General features: G+C 50.1%; 1 protein-coding gene across 1 annotated transcript in view; it reads left to right on the forward strand.

Annotated features, from left to right (window-relative positions):
* SND1 (staphylococcal nuclease and tudor domain containing 1) overlaps positions 1 to 25489 on the forward strand; it is a 422021-nt gene that overhangs the window by 380228 nt on the left and 16304 nt on the right. Inside the window, exon 17 of the mRNA XM_004418726.2 lies at positions 24199 to 24387. Coding sequence (XP_004418783.1) covers positions 24199 to 24387 — 189 coding nt within the window. The remainder of the gene's footprint in view (positions 1 to 24198; positions 24388 to 25489) is intronic.

Genomic DNA, 25489 nt, shown 5'->3' on the forward strand with positions numbered 1-25489 from the left:
ATCTTGGAGCCACCATGCAAGTGTACGTTTCTACCCTTCCTAAGACTTAGGCAGAGGCCCAGAAGGCATACTTACACGTTTGAAATGAATAAGACTGTGTTCTGTTAGAACAGAAAATCAAGGTTCAAAATTTCTTACAAGTGTAGAGAGAGATGGGCTGCAACTTACAATGTGCAATGTAACGTACCAGTTGTAACAAATGCCAAGTCCTGTGTTTAAGTTCAAAAAATCAGTTACACAATTACCAGATGAAGGTGACCTAGCTTGACTGCAATTCCTTTGAAAATTACCCCAAGGGATTTTGTTTACTACAAACTGTATGCTAACAGCGTAAAGTGACTGATAAAAATTGTATTAATAGAGAAATAGTATAAATCGAAGAAGGTGATTATTCTGCTCCCGTTACGCAACATCTGGGATATTGTGTTCATTTCTGAGCATTGCGTTTTTAGAGAGTTCTTGATAAATGGAGGAGCATTCCTAGGAAGGGACCAGGTGGTATAGGATGTGGGATCCAGGTCCAGGGAGTAATGGAAACCACTAGGGAGAGAAAGAAAGGACAGAGTAAACATTAATAATAGGAATGGCTGTTACATAGAAGGAGGGAGGGAATGGACACTTGGTGTACTTGCTGTTGCTAACCACGGTGCCAGGCATTCTCAAGTGAATCTCCTGTAATCCTCAGAGCAGCCCTCTGAGCTCCGTGACTTTTGGGCTCAGAGAACTTTTGCCAAGTCAACCACTAGTAGTAAATAAGAAAAGGGATCAGATATGTTCCAAATTGCTCAGACTACAAAACTGAGACCAGTAGGAGGAATGATAGATTGGTGGGTTTTAACTTGAAAGAGGACTTTTCTAATAGTAGAGAGCTTCCTGTTATGGAATATTTTGATGGAAGCTGATTATCTCCCAAAGGTGTGAGGACATCCGTGTTGGGAAGGGAGACTAAGATGACGAGGTGGGATGTTCTGTGATACCATCTCGGGCTTTGTGAGGGCAGTATTAGGCACAGGAGAGCTGCTGGGCAGGAGGGAAGGCTAGAACTGGTGGCCCGCCCTTTCTTCTCCTCGGGCTCCCAGATTACAGGCCATTTTCGCCAGCCTTCACCTAGTGCCCCTATCTGCTTGTCTCAGTGCCTGAACAAGCTCTCTTCCTGGCAGCCTGGCTGTCAAGTTAGATCTGGCCCTCCCCTTTTTGACTTGATTTCATTGCCACAGCTTGTTTTCCCACCGACGACTGGGCATTTTGAGGAGGCTCCATCCTGTCTCCTTTTCCCCATTAGTACAGTCTCCTTCGTGGCAGCATCCACTGAGGGGGTGTCGCCATCCTGGCCCCAGATGTAACTGTCTTCCGAGCCCAGGATGTTGACGAGGCCCGTGTGTGTATCTGCATGCTCACACTGCAGCCTGATCGATGCCTGTCAGAACTCAGCATCTAAGTGACAGCCGCATGCCGGGCTGTTTGCAGAACACAACTCGTCCGTCAAGGGAAATCAGACGAAATCCATCTCCTTGTCCAAAGCCTGGCCCGACGGGCTGTGTCTGGAATGCCAGTCTTATATCCCACCCTACTTTGTGCCCTGCAAATCATTCCCCCTGGGATTTCAGTGTCACACTGATAGGTCCCCTGGTGCAGGAGAATTATAGTCAATAAAATGATGTGAAGAGACCAGTCCCAGCCCCTGCCCATTAGGAACTTCTAGTTTAGAACTAATGGCTACTATGTGGACATTCTGGTCTCATACAGAATTGACATATAACTATCTTAAATTGATTGGTATAAAATAGTGCATAATCAAATGGATTTAATTAAAAATTTTGCAAGTGTATTTTGAGTGGGACGTGACCGGATTAATTGTGTTGTAGACAATTGGTGGGGAAGGGTCTCTTCAGAAGGTCTCATTAGAAAAGCAATTATGGCATTTGAAGGCTTTCAAATTGACAAGGACAGTGGTTCTATGTTTGTAAACCACTTAGGGCTGCAAGAAGCTGTCACCCTGTGTCTTGGCAGTAAGCCAGTTGGCAGCTTCCCTTTCCTCTCCCTAAAGCCTCTTTTATCCCATACAAGCCTGTACCTGAAACTTCAAGACGACCCTATCTAACCCTCAGCCACTCCACCACTTCCATTTCCCCAGGCTGCTAGCCCTTAAGTGAAGAACTCTACCCTGTTTCCCACCTTGTCAGGGGTTGTGCCAGGTAATTCTCTCCCCTTTGCCTGCCTTCCTGTCAAGGCTCTAAATGAGTCACAGGTGTCAAAGAAAAATGTTGCAGGAGGCCACTTTGGAAGATAATATTTTTTCTCCCACTAGCTAGGAGACTGTGAAACACAAAATTGTTCTAAAGACAGAAGTGGGATGTCTGGATGGTGGGGGAAAGAGGTCAGCCCAGGAGCAAGAGGGTGGAACATAGCAGGTGCGAAAAATGGGGTGGTTTTTTTTGTGGGAGGGGAGGGGTGCAAAACCAGCAAGCAGAGGATGGGGATCCCAGCTGAGTGGGAGACTAGGTAGGGAGAAGCCAGAGTTTCAGAGTGACTCCTGCTGCTGCTGGTCCTCAAATGGGTTTTCACGCTGGCAAGGATTCTCTGATGCTGCTGGCCCTGGGGATGCGCCTGAGGGAATCAGCCCCTTGCTTGGGTCTCGTCTCTCCACCCTGCCCTACTTCATCAAGCTGAGCTCTCCCCTACCCCAGGCCTGTGGAGTGCAGCAGTCAAAGCTTTATTGCCCACACACAGGAGCCGCTCTGCAATGAAAGAAAAGAAACCAAGGTAATGAGAATGGCTAGTGCAGGGGGCAGACCCGCGGAGAGGTGGGCCTGCTGCTGCCTGTCTTCCCTGCACCACTGACCACCGTTAAGACCGCTGTCAGTAAGCTGTCTGCAGTCCCCTGGGCCTCATTTTGGGGGCTGAGTGAGTGACCTACGAGGTGGTCGGTTGTAGCAGCAGCCGCAGCAGCATATACACAAGCATCCTTGTTCAGCACTCCGTAGACCACAGGCCTGGGGGCCTTCTCCACAGCCCTCCAGGGGCAGTAAGACGGAATAGAGAGGCAATTTCACCTCCTGGCAGTTTCACCAGGTGGGGAGGAAAGGAGTACTGCCCTGAGGTGACCTCCAGACAAGCCTTTCTAGTACAGCCTCTGCTGTCCTATACCTGGGTAAGTGCCTGGTACTACAGAACTAGCTGGAAGAGGTGGAGTCTCGGACCTGTAAATGCCCAAAGGGAAGTGGAGGAAGGCACAAGCACCTGGCTGACTGTCCTCCCAAGGTCCCCACCTCGCACATACATTGTTCTGCACAGCAGATATTTATGCCTTGCATGGAGGTTGGCATTAGCAGCGGTTCAAAGTCTCCAATAATTTTCGTTTTGTCATGTGGCGTGTCTGGCCCTTTGACCAGAGAGCTTTTAAATTCCTTCTCCCTCATCCTCTTCCTGCTCCCCTTTTGCCTGGCTGCTCCGTCCCTGGCTCGATCCAGACTTGTTGATGAGCCTCAGCTTTTCCCCACACACAGGCACTAAATCTTGCCTGCTTGCCTCGCGACCCACCATCATTTCCTGAGTTCACCTACACCCATGAATGCTTAATTTAAAACTTCTGCTGCCGCACAGGAGTTTGTAATTCTGAGGACGATTTCAACAGAGGAGACAAAATGGGCTGATGAATGTACTCAGAAAGGTGAGAAGAAAACCATACACACAAGCATCTCCGTGAAGTGGAGAAAGTCTTTCTTGACCATTTAGTTTAATAAGATGGATATCTGCTGCATAGAGTTATTCTAATAGGATGGATATCTGTCTGATCTGTTGGCCTGCAGGATGGTTATGAGTTTTAAATTTCTTCATCTCCACGGCAATAAATTCTCAGGGCTTTTTCAATTATAAACTTAGTTTTCACTTGGGGAAGCCAGAGGATTTTGTTTTGGTCAAAGGATTAAGAAGGCAGGTCCAATCAGGGAGTTGGGAGGTAGGAAGGTGGGCCAGGTTTAGTTCATCCTTCATATTTACCTTCTCCACAGCCTGCGCCCCTCCTCCGGGCAGCCCTGTCGGACCATTTTCCCTTGTCCTTGTCTTCTCAGTGTGGCTGATGTTCCCACCACAGGGATCTAAAGGAGCCCCTCTCTGGGTGTCTGCTATAGCATTCCTCCACAGAGTCCAGGGCAGCAGGGACAGAATAAAATTGGACCCGTGAAATCTACTGACCTCACAGCAAGGGGATGCCCTAGCCTGACCACCTCCTGATGCAAGCCCAAGGAAGGGGTTGCAGCCGGTGGCTCTCCCAGGCAGTCAGGGAGGTGGTGATGAGTTCCTGGGGCTGGGCTCGTGCTGAGCAACCAACAGAGAATAGATGCAACGAGTCCCGAAGGTAATGAGCCCAGAACACTACTAACTGGAGTGCTCAGCGTGGGATCATTGGAGAAATGAGCTCAGGCAAATCTGTGTGGAGGGGAATCGTAGCTTTCTTAATGACTTTCTTCCTTTATACTGACACATCACCCCTTGGCCCAAGAGCAGAGCAGCCAGGGCCAGCAGGAAAACAGATGCCTCTCCCCAGGTCCACTTCCTGGCCTTCCTCAGCATGCCTTCATCCCCTACTCCCAGCCCCTAATGGGCCTGCCACTGTTTGGGTCAGAGCTTCAGAAAACTCTTAGACATCTGGGAGTGCGATTGTCCAGATGTCCACGAATCATTCTGCCTGTTGGTTAGTGACAGGAGCCAGGCTCTGCAATTAGACAGGACTGTGTTCAAATTCTGGCTTCTCTACTTACCAAGTGACCTTGGATAAGTTCTTTAACCTCTCTGAGCCTCCATTTCCTTATCAAAGTGAGACTAAAAATAACTGCTTCACAAGAGGGTTGTGAGAATTAACTAAGGCAACATGCATGTCTGTGAACCTAATTCATTCAGCATGTGGCATGCAGCAGGCATTCAATAAATGTTAATTCCCTTCCCTCTACCCTATAATAAGGAGCTACTGGTCTTTTCCTTCAGATGTGGAAGTGGAAACTGCAGAGCCTTCTTGCCTACAGCATTTATGATCCACCCCCTGCCCGGCCTAGCTGTTGGACAGAACCTGTGTTCAGGGCAGTTGCTGGAAGAGTACAGCCATAACGTGATGGGTCCTTACAGCAGGCCTTTGCTCCTGATACTAAATGCCAGGGACTGTGTTTGGATCAGTAATGAAAGAAAGAAAGGCCTTATTTTTCTGAGATTATCTTCCTTTTATGTTCTTTGAATCAAACATTCTTAAAAGACAAATCAATAGATAAGTGCCAGTGATCAGCATCTGGATTTTGTTTTCATTCAATTAATTTATAAATGTGTATTGACCTGGGCCGGCTCCATGGCTTAGCGGTTAAGTGCGCGCGCTCTGATGCTGGCGGCCCGGGTTCGGATCCCGGGAGCGCCCCGAGGCACCACTTCTCCGTCCAACGTGAGGCCGAGTCCCACGTACAGCAACTAGAAGGATGTGAACCTATGACATACAACTATCTACTGGGGCTTTGGGGGGAAAAAACTGAATAAATAAAATCTTTAAAAAAAAAAAAAAACGTGTATTGACCTTCTACTGTATGTCAGGCGCCATGCTAGGAGTTGGGACCAAAGTCAAGTAAGCTATGTTTTCTGCCATCAAGGAGTTGGCAGGTTCAAGAGTTCATCAACAACCTGAGTACATGGTGATACGTGTTCTGCGACTCACAGGATTCTCTCAGGGCACCACTGGGGATTCAGAAAAGACTTCCTGGAGGAAGTACTATTTAGGCTGAGTTTTTAAGGATGGGTAGGCATCAGCCACACCAAGGGTAAAAGAAGGACATGCACTCCAGAGATACCAGTGCAGCAGTTAGGGATTGCATTCAGTTGCTGATATAGACCAGAAACAGCATTTGCTTAATTAAACAAGATTAAAGTTTACTTCTTTCTCAAAAAAAGTCCAGAGATAGGCAGTCCTGAACTGGTATAGTGACTCGAAGTATCAACAGGGATCTAGGCCTCTTCATCTTCTTGTTCAGCTAGTCTTAGCACGTGGATTCCATTCTCAAGGTCCAAGGTGCCTGTGGAGCCCAGTCAGGATGCCAGAAGAAAGGGAGAAAGCTCAATGCGAGTAAATGCTTTCTTAGAAGTCCCACTCAAAAATGTCAGCTAATCTCAGTGCTGTGACCAATGAGAGAGGGGAGTCTTTTAGCTGGCCACATGGATGCCTGGACTAAAAGGATGCCTGTTACTAAGAAAGAAGGAAAGAGTGGAAATTGGGAGGTCTATGACACAAACAGCACGTGCAGCAGCACAGAGACACCAGCTTTTAAGTGTCTGCTTAGGGAACACATAGCGCAGTCTGCCCAGATCAAAGAGTCCGTGTAGTTAGTGTAAGAGGGATAGGAGGTGTTAGGAAATGAGACTAGAGAAGCAAGTCCACATTTCCCTCTAGGTATGAAAGCTCTGCTGGTTCAGCTGAATGGGGCAGTTGCCGGTGCTCAGGCTGGGCTGGTCAGGTGGCATCTGCCAAGGCATCAGGCCAGGGCTCGGTGCCTCTAGTTCAGTCCCTCTCCTCTCTCAAAAGAAAGGTCCCATGTGGTTCTAGAAGTCACATAGACCTTGCGCCCCACCAAGGCTAGAACTAAGCAAGCTGGACTGTATTTTTTTCCAAGGCCTGTAATTAATCCCTTAGAGAACCAGAGTTTGGTCACTCTGTGGCCTAGGTACACTCAAAATGTTTCTGTTCTCACTGTATGTGCTTAACCCAATAAGAAGAGCCAAAATGCATTGAGTGCTTATTGTGTACCAGACGTTGTTCTGAGAGCTTTATGCATAACAACTCATTTAAACCTCACGTTTTCCTTATGAAGGAGGTATTCAGTTTTATTATTCCCATGTTACAGTTTGCAGAAACTGAAGCCCAGACTTAAGATAACTCATCCAACGTTACTAAATGTTAGAGGTCAAATCTGAGCTCTGGCTGCAGAGCTCTTACTGGTAACCACTGTGCACTTCTGCCAATGGATGTGGTCCCCCCAACCAGGAGAAAATGTTGCAATCAAAGCAGGTGGATGAAGGTAGGACTAAGCACAAAGCATTTTGCCTGTCTTCTATGCAAGGAAGGAGTGGAAACTCATATGGACAGATTAAGCTTGGTAAAGTCTAGGGTGTCAGCCTTTTTCTCCTCTTTCTGACTCCTTTGTCTCCCCTCTGTGCATTCTGACTCCAGTCAGCATGGTCCATCAAAAAGCTACCACTATGCTTTTCTCATTTCTTCCCACTCCTGCCTCCCAACCATCATGATTGTAAAAGGATTTTTGTGCATCTTGTTTAGGTTCCTATTTATCCTTCTTTTCTCCCTGCCTCCCTAAGAATGTATAGAATCCAGCCCCTGATTCCTCTGTCCCAGGTCTGTATCAGAGGGGACCGGGCTCTGACTTGTCCCATCACTCCATGCCTCAAGGTCAGCTCTCTTGAGCTTTTCTTCTGAGCTACTTGCACCTCTTCCTAGCCTCTGCTCTCTCCATCATCCTCCCTCTCTTTCCCTCTGTCTCTCCCTCTCTTTCTCCTTCTCTCTCTCCCCCTCATCTGCTTGCACCTCCACTGACCTCTGCCTCCCTTTCTCTCCTGAAATTCTACCCTCATTCCTGCTCCTACACTCTAGCAGTCATGCACTATTTCCAAAGCATGACCCACGTCATTCCATATGCTAGAATGTGTTTGCCTTGCTGCCCGCCTGTGATGTCCCGCCCAGCCCCTCACTGAAGAGTTGCCGGCTCTCCAGCCCTCAGACTTGGCTCTCTCCTTTAAACCCCTCCAGTACTTGCTGTCTGCACTACCTCTCAGCCTTCGTGTGTTTTACATGGCATTTTGTCACTAGTTCACATGATGTGGTTTCATTCGTGTCTTCTCAACTCAATCATAAGCTCTTTGCAGACAGAAGTTTTTTCTTCTCTGTTTGGATCTACTGCAGTGCCTAATGCAATGCTTTCCTCCTTAGTAGATGCCAAATAGGTGTTTCTTGCTTCGTTGATTACAACAAGTCCTAGGTCTCTTTACATATCCTTAATGATTTTTATACATTTCAGTTCCTTCAGCATTTGTCTTCCATTTTGAAGAATCCTGATCATTTTCGGACATTCTCATCTCTTTGATCAGTTCAACGGGACATCTCTGGTCCTTCTCCCGCCCTGCTGTATCTTTCAGAGATGCAAGGCTGAACCACAGCGATGTCACCTTGCAGGGTACAAACCATTGTACCCTATTTTAACTCTAACCTTTAGCATTTTCTCCTGCCTGCCTGGCCTTGGAAGCTGTCCTTGTTAGGGAAGTTCTGGCCAGCAACCAGAAATCTAGCCGTGTGGAAGGTGCTGCCCAGAAAAAAGAAAGCCCTGCCAAGCATGGTCTCTCCCAGGAGTCCAGGATCCTCCTCTGTCAAGCGCCTTCCAGCGCTGCGTAGAATCCTGCTGCTCGTGCACAGGCTATGGAGACTGAGAGTGGGCTCAAAAGAAAAGGGCAAATGACCTCGTTTGGAGGGCATAATATAAAAGATAATGGATTAATGAGAGCAAGTTGATTCCAGACAGAACATGGGCACTAAGATGGAGTTCTTTGTCAGGATCGGGGAAGACTTCCTGGAAGACAGAAGTGGTGTGGGGTTGCTCCTTGCAAACAGCTTCACACGTTTTCATTCTGCACTCCTGGGCAGAAACTTCCTGAAGGGGGTTGCCTTAGTATTCCTTTACTGGTAAATGAACAAATATCTCTCTGAGTGGGCTCTGCCACCTCTGTGCCTGCCTGGGCAGAGCAGGGACCGTTGTTTGTCTGGGTTTTACAGCCGTGATGCAAGGTCGCGGCCTCAGGGACAGGCAGGGCTGCAAGAGGTAGGCTGGGCAGCTCACACAACAAGCAGATCAGCTGGGCCGAAGCAGAGGGTCCTTGAAGGGGAGTTAGAGGAAATGAGGTTGCAGAGGGGGTCTGAGCACCATCTACTATACTTTCCCTTTGAGAAAATACAAGATGCTGAGAATCTCCTCTTAGCCCTTCTTTTTCTCTCCATCCTCCCTGTGGCGCCCCAGTGGGTCCCTGCTTAAGATACAGGATGGAGCTGGCCTTTCCCTTCCTTCTAGCTGCTCCTGACCTTCCCACTCTGCGTTTTCCTGCCCACTGGCTCCAGAAAGCAGCTCAGGAGCAGGGGGCAATTGAGAGCCCCTCCAAATAGCATTAAAAGAAATCAAATTGCTTAAATGGTATTTACACTGAGTGGCGGGTGGGAGGCAGGAGTCGCCAAGCTTTTCTCCAAGGACACTGTGGCAGGAAGTCCATCGGGGGAGAAGCTGCACTGACAGCAGTAGCTGCAGCTAAGCTCTCTCAGAAGAGCCTGGAACAGGCAGCTAGGCTTAGGCAAGGGTAGACTCATTCTTTAAAAGCTTAATTGTGACTTCTAGGAAATCTTAGCCGGAGACACCGAGCATCTCCATTTCAGAATATGTCTTCTTTGGGGGGTGCTCCCCACGTGGAGTGGAGAACAAGTGTCCGTGGACTTCTGCTTAGTGCAGCGAAATTGGGAGGTGGAGGAGGGCACGGAGGCCACCCTGACCCCAGTTTGGGGAACACAGGACAGCTACCCCCTGCCAGAGAAGAGGGCAAAATCAGCCTGGACAAATAGTAGGATTGAGCGGCTAGCCACAACTCCTGGGACCTTGTTAAGCTGAATTGTATTTGGGACATTTGGTTGAAATGGGAGAGAGAAGTAATTGTGATTAATGAGACCCTGGCTCCTTTCAAGAGGATGGGCAGAGAGTCATGTCAACAACTAAGCTGCTGACCCATCCTACATAATGTCCTTTCCTACCATCTTTCTCCTTCTGATCTCACTCCAGTGGCTTTGAAAACTTTCAGGAGCTGATTATAAGGCCCACAAGAGCATCAGGAGCCCATGCTATGGGCAGTGAGTAAAGTGAAAGAAGAGAGAATGTGGTCCCAGTGTGGTCACAATGCCCATGCTGGCCCTGCCCATTGCTCCTAGCCTTTCTCTGGGCAGAGACAGCTGGGACCTGCTGCAGAACGAGGGCAGGGCTGCTGACTGTAAACCAGTAGTCTCTGGGTACAAACTCCAGCCCTACCCAGAGAGTTTGGGAGGGCTTATGGCATATGAGAGCTCCACGCTGACAGTGTAAGCAATGAGATATTTTAATTGTTATTAGCAATAAAAAATCAGGATGCCCAGCCTCAGCTCGCAAAAGAGGGCAGGGGCCAGGGTCATTAGCCAGTCCCATCAGCCTCTGGCGTGCTGCGTTGATCCCAATCTCGGCTGTACGCACTCAGACCTTATAATGGATGGCTTTTACCCCCCAGCTTTTCTTTGCGTTACTGAAAGGCTGGAGAGATCATGAGTCTTCCAGGTCATATCGAGCAAAATCTAGTTTTTCCCATGTGGCAGGAGAGTGAGCACACAACAGCCCTCTCCCACCAGCACTGCTAGGACTCAAAGACCCCAGTTGCAGGGGCTCTGCGTCATCTCAAAAGGTCTTTTATTTTCCTTACTGTGTTATAATAAATTTGAAACAGAGTTTGGCCACCTGCATCAGACGTGGCTTGAGTCCCCCAAAATGCCTAGATTTCCTCTCTACTGGCCCTAAGAGAGCAGCTCCTTAGTGGGGTGAGAGGAAAAGATGGGACTCTTTCTCTGTGGCCTGTCCAGGGATGTAGATTCACAGGGCTGCTGCCAGCCTGCAACACTGTCTTTGTGTGAATCAGAAAAGTGTGCCCTCGCTGGGTGGAGTTGAGCACAGCATACACAGTGTGCACGGCTTGGTGAGGCTAGCAGCCCCATGCCAGGCTTCCTGCTTGGCAAGTGAAGGCAGGATGGATTTAGGGAAGGGTATGAGTGAGTACAGGGGCAGGAGGCTTAATAAGAGGAGCCCAGAGGAGATGGAACCTTCTTAGGTCGCCTGATGATGAGGGAGGCATGAGGAAGAAAGGAAAGAAGGAGGGGTGAGGGCTTCCCCTCTGGTGACAGTGCTCCTGCATCCTCTTGCTGCCTTCAGCTGTGCCCTCAGTAGTTGATCTGACGTTATTTGGGACAGGTGGGAATTCCATGTTTGTGTTGAAATTGTTTGCTGTTTCTTTTACTCAGTTTAATGAAACAAGTAAATTGCCTGGTCCTAGCTACAAGTATAGAATTTTTATTTGTTCAGGTTCTTCTCTTGGGTGTCTTTTTCTGGCCCGCCAGAGGGATTGGTGTCTTTGTCCTTTTTGCCAAGAGACCAGGTGATGGTGAAAAAGAAGGAGCTCTGTGTCCCTTTTCTCCTAGCATAGGACATTTCCTGCCCTATCCTGACAGCTTTTGAGTGGCCCCCATGGCCGGAGCCCAGTTCTAAGAACTCTGAAATGACTGAGCCAGGAGTTGGCTTTCCAGTCCAAGCCCCACATTCTTTCAAACCCAATAGCAATTGCCTTTCCTCAAAGGTCTCCCTGTTCTAGAAGGGCCTGAGGGGCTGGCCCCATGGCTTAACGGTTAAGTGCGCGTGCTCCGCTACTGGCGACCCAGGTTCAGATCCCGGGCACGCACTGATGCACCGCTTCTTTGGCCATGCTGAGGCTGCGTCCCACATACAACAACTAGAAAAATGAGGCAACTATGACATACAACTATCTACTGGGGCTTTGGGGAAAAAAGAAAAAAGGAGGAGGATTGGCAATAGATGTTAGCTCAGAGCTAGTCTTCCTCAGCAAAAAGAGGAGGATTAGCATGGATGTTAGCTCAGGGCTGATCTTCCTAAAAAAAAAAAAAAAAAAGAAGGGCCTGAGACTTTCCAGCACCCGTAGGTGACTTGTAGCTTAAGGCTTTCTCAGCCCTGTGCTCACATGTTCCCTTACTCGCCCGCAGCCTGACCAGCACATCAACTCCTGGCTTGGAGGACTTAGCACTGGACAGTGGTCTGGGGTTCTGTCCTGTCCTCGTTTCTCTTCCTCTAGCTGTCTCATGTCTCTTCACGCCTTCCTTGCTGAGGGACGGTGGCCAGGAGGTGGTGGATGTGTGGGAGACCAGAGGGAGGCATACACAGCTGCTGCCTGCGCTCATGCCTGGATACATAGAGTACTCCATCCTCACTCCAGTTATATTCAGTGCAGGCAAAGCCGAGTGCGAAACAGCCCCTCCTGCTCATGATGTCTGGGCGCCTTTGAGTCATCAGTGCCGGCTGCACTGACCGAAGCCAGTTCTGCCCCTCTGGGCTCCTAGGAGCAGGGCTGCTCTAGCAGGGACAGCGGTGGGGCAGCCCTGTCCCCTTAAGGGGGTTCTCAAAACGGGCCTTCTCCAGTCTGTTTGGTGCCACTGGATTTCCCCAAAGACAGTGTTCTGACCCAGGAACTTGCCTTCTCCAAGTTCACTGCCAGTGATCTGGAGAATCTAGAACCTTTTACCTTTCATCCTCTATTTATTGAATGCCTACCATGTACCATTAATAAGGTGTTGTTATAATAGTGTAATTAATAGTGGTATGAACGAAGTGCTATGGAGAAAAACATTACTTCAGGAAATCATGGGCTGGTTCACGTGAATTCACCATTCTAGCCACAGGGAATATCATGTACAGAGGCCTGGAACAGCGCATCGTGTGTGTGGAGCTGGAGGTGCTTTGGCACAACTAGAGCAAAATAACGAGGGATACAGTGGAGAAACGGAGACCACAGGGCCCAGTGAGAAGGCGCTTATCCTCTACTGCTGTGCTGAGGAATTTGAATGTTAGCAGAGAACAAGGGTAAAATTTCAGCAAAGGAAAAAGTGATCAGATTTGGATTTGGGGGAAAGTAACAGCAGCAACATTTATTGAGCACTTACTATATGCCAGACTCTTCTTAAGTGTTTAGCTTTAATCAGTCATTTATTCTTAAAGCCCCTTGAGGTAGGTTCCATTATTGTGCCCATTTGACAAACAGGAAAAACCTAGACCCAGAGAGTTTAAATAACCCGCTCAAGGTCACACAGCTAGTAAGTAGTAGAGCAAGATTTGAACCAGGTTGTCTGGCTCTGGCACCTATATCTAGTCACTTTGCCAAACTGCCTGTGATAAGCCGCATTGCAGCATTGGAGAGGGGCCATTCGGGAGGGGCAAGGCTGGTGGCAGGGACACCAGCGAGGGAACTGTTACCCAAAGCTGGGACCTGAACTCAGGGGGTGGCAGTGAGGATAAAGAGGGGAAGAATTCAAGAGACGTTTATGAAGTAGAATCACTGTGAGCTCGAGATTGATGGTGAAAGTAAAAGGGTCAAGGGTGATTCCGAAGCTTCTCATGCTCCCGACTGGGGTAAGAAATGCAGGTGGAAGAGCAGGTTTTATCGGGAAGATAGACTCGCTACGTTTGAAATTCATCTGGTGGAGCTGATTCTGAAGAGAGGTCTGGACTGGAAATGGAAGTTGTGATGCCATGTAACTCAGAGAGCAGTGAAATACGGACACTGTCTACAGCTTAAAATGGCCCCCTGGGGAATACGCGTATTCAAGGGGATGTGGTTGGGAAAGAATTCACAATCGAAACTAAGAGCAGGGCGAAGCAGCCAAGATTGGGAATTACAGAGGCCTGAAAAAGAAAGTTTCAAAATGGAAAGGGGGTGCTTAGTTTTGTCACATCATTCAAAAGGTCAAAAATGATGAAATCTGAGAAATTATTAAAATGGCAAGAGGTCTTGAGTGACCTTTGAAGTGGTAGGTACATTGGAATATCGACGGTGGTGACCAGCTGCATTGGATGGAGAAGTGAAAGGGAGCTGAGCAGAATAATCTTTGGCTAAAGAGGAGGAGGTCGACTGGGTGGGATGTGAGGTCAAAGCAAGGTTTTCTAGGATGGGCAAGATATTTGTGGGCAAAGAGGTAGATCCTGGTGGAAAAAGGAACTGGAATGGTGATGATAGAAGAGAAGATTACTGATGGAAATAGCTGCCCAAGGAAACAAAAGGGAGTGTGATCTAGAGCCAGGTTAATTTCTTTTTCTCCAAGGTGGAAGGCAAAGAAGTAATTGTGGGTACCAACATAAGTGCTTTTTAAAGGCAAAGTGTGGGTCCGCATAGAAACCCACAGCAGTTCAGGTGAAGAAGCCTGAGCACTGGGGTCAGCAAAGCTCAGTGCACCTGTCCCAAGAACAGGCCTAGGGCTCAGGGAGCTACAGGTGCCTGCAAAGCGGGGACTGGCATTTGAACTTGATCCGATTAGACAACATTTGGTTACTTTCAGACCAGGTCAGACATTTGATAACCTCATGCAGTTACTCCATAGGTCATACACACAAAAGAAGGCCCGACAAAAGAAGGCCAACCATCTTCTCCCCCCAGCTCAGTCCCTCTAGGGCTCGGGTACAGCCTGAGGTACTCTGGCTGGGCTTGGGAGAACGCCATGGCCGCTGACTCCCTGGCCCTAGCCTCGGGTTGGGATAAAGAATGCTGTCTGGAGGCACCTGATGAAAAGTAGTCGTCACTGCTCTTTTTGGCCAAGACTGCTCTTCTCCACGTCAGCCAGTGAGCATGAGCAGGAGCTGGGCCATTCAGATGTGTTTCACTTTTAGAAGGAATTCCAAAGCCTGCCTCGGGCTCAGGAAACCTGTGGGAAAGGACGCCAACAGTGGTGCCCTGGACAGGGGCTAGGAGCAGAATGAGGGCCCCCTGATTCAGCCACGTTCCCTCTGTGAACCTTAGGGAAGAGAATTACATCTCCCTTCAGCCCCAGGTTTTCCTAGGAAGATGAACAGTCTCCTTTCCTTATTGTCTGCACCAGAGGAACAGATTGCGTCAGTTGGTAAACTGTGTTACCGCTTGCAAAGGTCTGGAGTCAGCAGGTTTGCATTTCCTGGCTGAGTCCAATGACGCTGATCACCTTGGCTGTTGCCTTTCTACGTCAGGCAGGACCAGGAGCTGTCTCCCCCACCCCCTACCCCTGTCATCCCACCCTTCATCCCTGAGGCATTCAAGAGGAGAGAAAGAAGCCCTGAGCTTCTAGCTGAGCCATCTCACTCACTGCTCAGGCCTTCCCTCAATTTCCAAGAGCTTCTTGGTCCCTCTTGCCACTGTGCCAACCCAGGCCTGATTTCCAGGCATTCCTAGGGCTTTGGCTTGCGCCAGCACACAAATGTCAGAAAAGAGGTTTTCTGGAGAACGATCAGCTAAGTGGGTTGGACTTTAAAGTCCTCTCTCTGGTCTGGAGGTGATGAGAGATTAGGGGCGGAGGCGCTGGTGGGGACCGGAACTCCAGGATCACAGGGAAGATTTGTACTGCTGCCTGCCTCTTGCCTGCCCACTGCCCCCCAGGCAGCTAATGGTAATGAGACCCAAGAGGCATGTCGTAGGCACTGCCTCTCCAGCTCCCGGAGCGTTACATTATTAATTGCACTGTGTTAATGTTCATCGTCTCTGAAGGACGTTGGTGTGTCTGCGTGTGGCCAGGAGTAGAAGGGGCGAGTTAGCTGTGTTAAGCTGCTACTATATTAAGGTGAGGTGTCTCTTCAAGTTCACAGCTCCGGCTGTGGCAGCACATTACAGCCTTCATGCAGTATCTGTGATGGTGGAAAACCCAGCCCTACGGTGATGTGGCTACCTCTGCGTGGCGGGAAGGGAGTCTCAATTGCCCTGGATCACTACTCACATTCTTGCAGACAGCTCTGGATGGGATGTGTCAGGGGCAAGAGGCTGCAGTGCCTCTTTTCCTCTCTCCGTTTCCCACCTTCCCCTCTCTGCAGGTTCTCCTACAGGGCTTGACGATTCGCGCGTGGGGCTTCTCCGTTTGCTCTTCTCTCTCACATAACCCGATGTCTGTCTTCTCTCTCGTCACCTCCCAGTCATATGGGTACACCACCAGCACCACCACCCTCAACCCAACTGTAACTTTAGAAAATTCAAAGCAGAGAGAACATTAAAAACCTGGTTCAACTCTCATTTACACATGAAGAAACTGAGCCTGGAGGGAAGTGATGCTCCAGCCCAAAAGAGGCAGAGCTGGTGCCTGGATGGCAGTTCTAGTCCACGCTTTTTCTTTGCTTCTCAATGCCTTCTCCCCATCCAAACCTTATCCTATCTTGTCCCCAGTCCCAGGCTTCTTGCTGTGCCTGTTGCTGATGGCCTTGGTTGGTATTTAAAGCAGCACTATGGCCAGACAGCGTATGGAAGGGATGGAGGCTTTTGCCTGTCATTGGGGCCCTGATGTCACCTCCCCAGAGGTAGCCCTGAGCACTCCTGCTCTGCCTTCTGGAGGCACTTGCAGCCAGCAACCAAGCCTTGTGCAGAAAGTCTTCCTTTCTGGATGCCCCAGGGCAGGGGTGTTCTGTGCTGCTGCTCTTGCCTCCTTGGCATCACCTGTCCTGCCTGAGGCTGCCCACCCGCCTTGCCCACCCGCCTTGGGGGAAGGAGCATCTCCTGCGGCTGTTTTCCAGGCATTCCACAGCCTCCCAGGGGTGGGGCTGAGGCTGGCTGAGGTTCAGTAATTTCCTGTGCTGCCTCGGGCACTGTGCCTAGAGGCTGGGCCAGTGCACTTTGGGGAGATTCAGCCTCTTCTCCATCCTCCTGAGACATAAAAAGGGGAAGGTGGGTATATGTGTGTGGGGTCTCCCCACTCTCCCTCCTTGCCAACAAATCCCCTCTATGTTCTACCTCCTTTGGCTGCCCTGAGTCACCATGTGGGGCATGCAGCCCCCTACTGTGTGTCCTCCCCTGTTCAACATTTTAAAATTCTTTTGCCCTAAACGCCCCTGGCTGCCTTATTTAGACTAGCCTTTCGGTGGAGGTAGCCTCCAGTGCACTTCTCCCTCCCCCTGCCCACACCTCACCACGACCTGAAGAAGGCTACAGGAGGGGACCTTTGTCTTTTCAGCTTTGCTCTGGCCTTAGAGCCACTAGGCATCCATCTTGGCTCCTGGAGCAGGAGAGAAAGGACAGCTAAATGAATCCTCAAAGCAGTCAGAGTTTCCTCTGTGGTCTTATAGATGAGCTCTTAATCTCCCCCCAACACATACACACATACTCTTTATGAACAGTTTCAGAATCTGAAGGCTGATTGGCTGGGGAGGGCCAGGACAAGTTGAGAGAGAGTAGTAACATCTGTAAGAACTTCAGCCCTGCCTGGCTTTCACTTCTCTTCCTTCCTCACACTCCCTCAGCGAGCCTCTGCGTCTTTTTGGCCTGCATTGCACCCCAGGCAGGGACTGTGCCTCACTGTTCAGAACAGGAGAATGACTCAGACCCCAATGCCTAGTTGGCTGAAGTAGTTCCTGTGTTAAGGAGCTGGACAGAATCCAAACAAGGGAAAGAAGGGGAACAGTTTGGGGGGTGGGGGGGTGGGTACTGAGTATATATTTCTGGAGACCAGGGCACTCAAGCTGCTGAGAAAAGGGCTATGGGAAATAAAACAGATTCATAGCCCCTGCCACCACCTTCCCTCCCTCACTTGCTCCCAGCCGTGGAGAGCTAGGGGCTGCTCCAGTTCTCCCTTTCCTCCTCCCCCTTCTCCCCTTCCTCACCCACCTGCAACTGGGACAGGTGAGACTACAGCCCAGCTGGGTGGGCACTGAGGTGTGTGTATTGCCTGGACGCGGGAGCTCTTCCTCAGTAATTAGGAGACATGCAGATTAACAGCCTGTGCCGTTTGTATTAATTTGGTAAATAAGCCAGAACAATTTCATTAGTGGCACATTAATGTGCTTGGGAGCAGGAGGACGTGTCCCACTGTGAGGCAGCAGGGCCCACTGGCTGCCCCAGCCTACAGACAAGTCGCGTCCGGTGTGCCCAGCTGCTCTCCCGCTGGGTATGGCTGGCTGGGCCACACCCCACCTTTGGCTCCGTGCTGGAGAAAGACCCCCCTCCACTGAGCAGAAAGGCATCTGTTTGCTCAGCTAGGTTGGGGGCTAGTCACACATTAGTTCTTTCCATCAACCCCCACTTGCCTTACCCCCCACCCTGTATTTTACATGAGGTCCCCAGGGCATAAGAAACCCAAAGATTTTCTGGGTGGGGAGCGAACTAAGGGGATTGAGCTCAGCCAAGCAGGGCTGCTGGCATCGGCTGAAGGGAAAAGGAAGCAGTTTTACATTATCTCGTTTAACACGCAGGACTCCCTTCTCTTTTCGCAGTTGAGGAAACTGAGAGAGGTCATGTGACTGCCCAAAAATTCACAGCTAGAGTTAGGATTTGAATCCAAGTCTGTCTGACTCCAAAAAGCACACTCTTTTTACCACCTCATGGCCCAGTCAGTACACCCAACTCTGGGGAAGATTTGGAGTATAGAACTAGCTTCGTTCACCTTGGACCTGACAGTCTAGTTCGACAATAAAGACATTGGGGAATGAAATAACTGCCTCTGCCAGGAAGTAAGTAACTAATAATGATGAAGCTCTCTTCTAAGTTCATAACGTATTTACATTCGCTCATTTAATCATCATAACAAATCCTTTGAGGTAGGTACTATTGCAATTCCAGTTTTACAGTAGAGTCAACAGAGGTACAGAGAAGAAGTTAAGTGACTTGCCAAAGGTCAAGCAGGTGGTAGATGGATTTGAACTCAGGCAGTCTGGCTCCAGAGTCCACGCTCTTAACCTCTGTGCTAGACGCTGGGCCCTAAGGGCCAAAGGGAAGGTGAGCCCGTAGGTGTTCAGAGTGCAGTTCTCTCTAGGCTGAGAGTTAGGGAAGCCTTCACAGGAAAGTGGTGTTGAAGCTGGAAGAGCTCAGCTCACAGGGCCTAGTTCAGGACCACAAAATCCTCACCCACTCTGCCAGCATCAAGAACAGAGAGCAAGAGATGCTGGCAGATGACCGGACCAGCAGGGCTACACAGTGAGGCAGCACCGCGGTATCCTTGAACGCCCGAGGGTCAGGTCTGACCTTTAGGCATCTAGGCTACACACTTCTGTCTTAACCAGAGTTACCACCAAGCCACTTCCTCGGTGTGGCACAGCCTGCCCCTTTCTTAGTCTCTCAGAAGGCAGTCTCCTCCCCACCTCCTTCCAGTTCTGTGTTTTCCTGGTCTCAGCTTCTGCATGAGCAGTGAGAAGGGGGAATGAAGAGAAGAGCCACCATTTGTCTCTTGCTGACACTGCTTATGTCCATGTGTACACATACTCTGTGGTACCCTCAAGGCCATATCAGCCCACATATGTACACTCCAAATGCCCACACACATATGAAGCCCACTCCTAGCCTCTGGCAGCCCATGAGGGCCCTCACCCAAGGCCTGAACTCCCTGATGTCACATGCCATTGTAGGAGGCCCTCCAGGGAAGCTTTTGAGTCCAGATCTCTTCCTGAAACACGCCAAGATGCGGAAGAGACAAGTAGCAATATTGTATAGCACTTTGCAATTTACACAGCACTCCATGAATAGTATCTCATTTAATGCTTGCAATAGCCAGTAAGATGAGAAGAGGTTTCTTAATGTATTTGACAAGAATGACCCTCCCTTTAACTCCTGTCTTCAGTTTGTGGGAACTTGTGGGAAATAGCTCTCTCTCTATCTGTATATAGTCAATGCTCATTATTCGTGTTTCCATATTTGTGAATTTGCCTACTTGCCAAAATTTTTTGTAACCCCAAAGTCAGTACTTATTGTGGTTTTTGTGTGTGTGTGAGTGCCCAGAGCAGCAAAAACTTTTAGTCTCCTGGTGAGCACATTCCCAGCTTAGGTTGAACAGGGTGATGCTCTGCCTTCCTGTTTCAGCCTCTCGTACTGTAAACGAGTACACTTTTCATGGTCTGTTTGGTGCCACATTTTTCAAATTTTTGTGCTTTTTGCTGGTGATTTTATAGTTGAAGGCCTCCAAGCCTAGTGCTGAAGTGCTGTCTAGTGTTCCTAAGTGCAAAGTCTAGAGCTGAAGTGCTGTCTAGTTCATTCCTAAGTGCAAGAAGGCTGTAAGGTGCCTTGAGGAGAAAACACATGTGTTAGATCAGCTTTATTCAGGCGTGAGTTAGAGTGCTGTTGGCCGTGAGTTCAGTGTTCACGAATCATTGATATATATTAAATAAGGTGTCTTTAAAAAGAAACATACATACAAATATCAAATCATTATGTTGTACACCTGGAACTCACATAATGTGGTATGTCAATTATACCTCAATTTAAAAAAAAAAAAGAGCCAGCCCTGATGGCCTAGTGGTTAAATTTCGGCACTCTCACCACTTTGGTGACCCAGGTTCGTTTCCTGGTCTCAGAACTGCACCACCCGTCTGTCAGTTGCCATGCTGTGGCGGCAGCTCACGTAGAAGAACTAGAAGGACTTACAACTAGGATGTACACCGTGCACTGGGGTTTGCAGGGGTGGGTGGGGGAAGAGTAAGATTGGCAACAGATGTTAGCTCAGGGTGAATCTTTCCCTGCAAAAAAAAAAAAAAGTTCCTTTCTATTAAAAAAAAAAAAAAGGAAAGAAAGAAAGAGGCACACATAGAAAAAGATTATGTATTGATAAGTTGACAAAAATGTGACCAGAGTCTTGCAAGAACCTAACCCTGTGTTTCCCCTAGGAGCAAAGTTTCAGGATTCACTAATTCAGTGTGCGTAGTGACTTTATAGAACATAAGTACCACCAGCAACAAGAATCAACCGTGTGTGTGTGTGTGTGTGTGTGTGTGTCTATTTTTTTAATTAAAGGAAAATATCGGAAATTTGAATCTTAAAGTTGAACAGAGAAATAGAGCTTGTACAGACATGGATCCACGTAATTTTATAGTCAAGCCACAAATTCCTGGCAGTCAATATAAAAGAGAAACGCAGTGAACCTGGGAGTGCCCTGCCTAACCCTCTGCTTGCTCCCTCTGTTAGCTCTCCCAGAGCTGGAGAAGAGTTAAGACTTTGACCTTATAACTGCGTTCCATGTGCCCAGCCAGGCTAGGGCGTGTCCAGAAGGATAGACACAGCACAGGGCTTGGCTAGAAAGGCCAGAACCCAAGAGACTCAGCAGCAGCAGGAACACTAGCCCTGCCCCAGCCCCAGCCCACCTTCCCCTGAGTGCCTTTGTTTGATTGAGAAATTACTGTGGTTGCAGCAGCTGTAATAAAAGGAGAAACAGAGACCCACGAGCGACAGCTTTATCTCCCTCTACAACCCGAGATGGATTGGGTGGCAGCACAGTGCCCAAGGCCAGAGATTTCTTCTGCGGCTGGCTGGGCCCAGGGACTTGTCAAGCCCAAGTTAGCGTATCGATTGCAGGCAGGGAGAGGCTGGGTAAGTGTGAAGTCATTGCCTACGTGCCAAGAGAGCCTGGCTGCTCCCTGACAGTGTTGGCCCTGAGTGTGGCTGCTAGTTGCTGGGGTCTCCCTCTAGCGTGAGCCCTTGGGAGACCAGCATCTGGTTTGTGGCCTCAGAGAGTGAGATGTGAATGTGGGGTTTGCCATGTGGAGTGACATCTGAGCGTGGGCACCTTATAGGATAAGAAGAATTGTACCTACCTGGTTGCCTCTGCAACCCATCTCTGAGGTTCTTGCCTCCATCCCAGCAATCTGGTGCCAAGAGGAGTGATACATGTGACCATCAAGCTTCTTGTCACAGCCACACTGGCCCACTACAAGCTTCTCAGAACTGGAGGGAGGCCTTGTGCTCAAGCAGGGCAGCCATCCTCAGTTTTAGGAAAAGGACACTTGGCTACTAACATGGTAAAAGACAAGAGGTTTGGGAATAGGGGAACTGGCGTGGGCCTGGGCTGAGTGTTGGCCTGGGAACTGTACCAGCTTCACTTGCTTTCGGCTGGACATAAGGAGGTGTCTCATGAGCCCCCAAACACAAGGAGCCCAGTGGTTTGGTGGCGGGAGCCAGGCCTGGCATCCTCTGCACTCTGCCTATTGTCTCATGAGCCCCCAAACACAAGGCAAGCAACCTCTCTGTTCTTCCTAGTGCTTCCCAGAATTCCTCTGGGACCTGCTGCTTCTTGGCCTTAGCATGTTTGATAAAGCTTGACAAATTAAGAGAAATAAGATGGTCTTCCCATGTATCATTTTGCTGGTGCCTGTTCTTGTCTGACCACCACCACGACAGCCTCTTCCTCCATCCTTAGCCCCCCCAGTGTAGGGGGCGCCTAGTGCTCCAGCGGCGGAGTTTCCACCGTGCTCCAGTGCCCTGGGCAATCTCAAGGTGGCAAAAGGCTCGTCAGGAGGCCCATCACTCATCTTGATGAATTTAGTTGTCTTTCTGGCTGGTGAGCTCTCAGGACACCTGTCTCTATCAGAGCACCATTGTGCCCACTTGCGCTTCTCCCCGACAAGTGCAGGTCCTCCGGTAAATTAGAGAAAGGAGAAGCATGTTTTGACATGTACAGGTACTAGATGCTGGTCCTCCCTGCTTCTGCCCCTCAGCAGTGTGATACAGGTGTTGGGTAGACCCAGCCCAGCAGAGCCCACCACTCCCACCCTGGCTCTACCAGTGAGGTACAAGGTCCCATGGTCCTGTTGGTGGAGAAAAGTGGCATTAACCCAGTGGGAAGTGAGGAAGGAGGGCGTCAAGGGTATGTCTGGGGGAAGGAAGGAGTCCTCCTGAAATAGAAAGTGTGGGAAAAGAGAAGGAGGTGAGGAGGGTCTTTTCTGCTCCCAACTAGGAGGTAGTGTAGAGAAGACAGTAGGGAAACCTGGGTTCTGCTCTCAGCTCTGCCCTTTACTAGCTACACTTCCCTTCTCTGTGCCTCGGTTTCCCCACCTACAATATCAAGTTAGATTGAATCTATGTAGTATCTTTTTTCCTGGCTCTAATAAATTCTACATATCCTCTTCTGTACCACACCCCAACTTCAGGCATAGTTGAACTTGTATTTCCACGTGAAGGATAAACTGCGCCCCTCAAGTAGGAAGAGAGTGTGCAAGAATAGGAAGAAGCCAGGGTCCTGCCTCCCTGGCCCTGCCCTTTCTTTTCCTCCCCACTGCCTTCTCTCTGCATGCCCAAGCCACCTCTGTCTACTTCTAGAGTTGTGTCCCCCATCATCTCTCTCTGCTGAGTCAACCCTGCCGGGTGGACAGGCTCCTCTCCTCCCCATCCTCGCCCAGCTAACCCTCTGCCCTAGGCTGCTGCCACTGGCTCCAGCCCAGGCTTCAGAGAATTCCCAGGTATTTAGACATTCGTTTTATTGCTTAATTGAGCTTGAAGCCGTTTAAATTAACACAAGTTTTTATATTTGGCAGCAAAGGCTTTTACAAGGCCTCTTTAGGAAGGGAAGAAAAAGGTTGGGAGAGAATCAAAGAAGGAATTAATCCTGGGCCATTGCCTCCATGAGGTGGGAGCAGATCAGCCACCATGAGGGCCACAGCAGTGAGGCCACCCTCCTGGAGGAGCAGAGTCAGTACGGGGTCTGAGGTGCTGGGTCTGGGGGGAGACCCTCAGTTGAGGAGGCCCAGGAGCCCTTGAGCCCTCTGGGGATCCCTGAGGGTTCTGGGGTACAGCCACAGCACATGTCCCCAAGGTCTGGGCTTGCAGTGACCACAGCCTTCCAGTTGCTCCTTCTCAAAGGTAATCTCCTGCTGGGGTCACCCCCTAACTGCCTCCGTGTCTTAATGTACGTCCTGCCCATGTCGTTCTACCCACCTGTCCTCTTCCCTCCTCTCCTCACCTGGCTTTTGTGCAGCCACTTTCATTGCCTTTGTTAAGCATTAATTCATTCAGCTCTTCCAGGAAGAACACAGGCTCCCCTCGCCCCGGGATTGCCTTGCTCCCAGGGGCCTGCCTGTCTTCCTAGCAGAATTGAGGAGGGGTGGAGGGTGGTGCCGAAGAGGAGTGGGATGTACTCAGAGCTGTCTGCATCTTATCTCACTCCTGACCCCCAGCTACACACAAACACACACACACACTCACACTCACTCACTCACACTCGGCTAATGTGGACTCCCTTGCTTAAGCTAAGGAGAGCGGAGTTTACCTGAGTGGTTCCCTGCCAAAAGGAAGGGGAGGGGATCTGAGAAGAGAGGGGAGTTTTGGAGTTGCTTTGTCAGTGAGGTATCTATCAAGGATGATTCTTGGGTGTGAGAGGCTGAAAAGCATAGCCCCAACTGACAGAACTGATGTGAAGGGTTCTAAGAGGGTTGGGAGTGCAGGAGCTCCAGGAAGCTCCTACTCTCCTGCTTAACACATCCCTTCCCTCTCCTCGTTCCAGCTGCTCCTGTCACTTGGGACGAAGGTGGTGGGGCTGCCCAAGGCCTATGAGCGCTGGGCCTCAGTGCCGCTCTCCGCCTCTGCATAGCCAGGGCCACCCCCTGCAGGCTGACACCCCCTTTCTCTGTTCCCCAGGTAGAGGTGGAGGTGGAGAGCATGGACAAGGCCGGCAACTTCATCGGCTGGCTGCACATCGACGGTGCCAACCTGTCCGTCTTGCTGGTGGAGCACGCACTCTCTAAGGTCCACTTCACTGCTGAGCGCAGCTCCTACTACAAATCGCTGCTGTCTGCCGAGGAGGCCGCCAAACAGAAGAAAGAGAAGGTACGGGCGTGGAATTGGGCCTGGGCCTGGCGGAGCAGGAGGCAGGTGCCACTCCGCCAGCTCAACCGTTCTCCCACCCTCCCCTCTTCCCCCCTAATGTTATTGTTGCTGCCTCCATACAACAGGCAGAAGCGGTTCTGTCGTCCGCAACTGAGTGACCCCAGTTGGTGTTGGTCTCAGACCCCATGCCAGGAACCACACACAACCAAGGGAGACACTGCCAGCTTAGGCATCCTCAGCCATAAGCCTGTTGCAGACTGGAAGTAGGCCCCAGACCTGCTCTGAGCACCTCTGTCAGGCCAGCTCTGGTGGACCTAGAGCAGAAAGCTGTCTGGAAGGTGACCTTGGAGTGATGACAGAAATGACTGGGGGCGTCCCTGGTGAGCAGGAGACTGGGGAGGCGCTCCTTCACCACCCCAGACCCTTCCATTAGTGCCCTTGGAGGGCCCAGGCGGCCTGCAGCCCACGTCTGAATTCCCTTCTCATTGCCCTGCAGGGAAGCCCATTTTGGAAGCTGCTCCAGGAGATGCATAAAGCTGTTAGGACAGCAGATTTACAGCCCATCAGTCTCTGCAGACACTGCATTGAAGAGACAAGGGGGGTGGGTCAGAAAGCAGGTTTGGGAAACAAATGGACGATTAAGGAACCCAATGGTTTGGTGGTGGGAGCCGGGCTCAGCACCCCCCGACTCAGCCTGTCGCCACTGACTTACAGCCCAGCCCTGATAATGGGGATAAATCAGCCGGCCACCAATTTGTCAGGGCTTCTCTGAGCTTGAGGAGGATTTCATAGGACAGCCGTGCTGAGCCATAAATTTGTTCTAGGAATAAATGTTTCCTTCCCCATGGGGCAGCCATCTGGCTTACAGCTCGCCTCCCAGAGCCAAGGCCCAGATACCTGCCAAAAGGAGTGGGGGGCTTCGGGGCCCAGAAGGCTCCTCATTCTCCTCTAGCCCAGAGCAACCACCTCCTCACTTAGCCTCTCTTCCCACCTTTCTTCCAGGAGGGAATATACCACTTCCTCCTGGGACTGGGCCCAGGCAGGACTGGGCCCTGAATCTCTGTATCTTCTTCCCATCCCCTGGGGATTAGGGCAGGTGACT

The sequence above is a fragment of the Ceratotherium simum genome, chromosome 1 (genome assembly GCF_057802395.1).
Source record: "Ceratotherium simum simum isolate JZ-2026a chromosome 1, ASM5780239v1, whole genome shotgun sequence".
NCBI classification, from domain to species: Eukaryota; Metazoa; Chordata; class Mammalia; order Perissodactyla; family Rhinocerotidae; genus Ceratotherium; species Ceratotherium simum.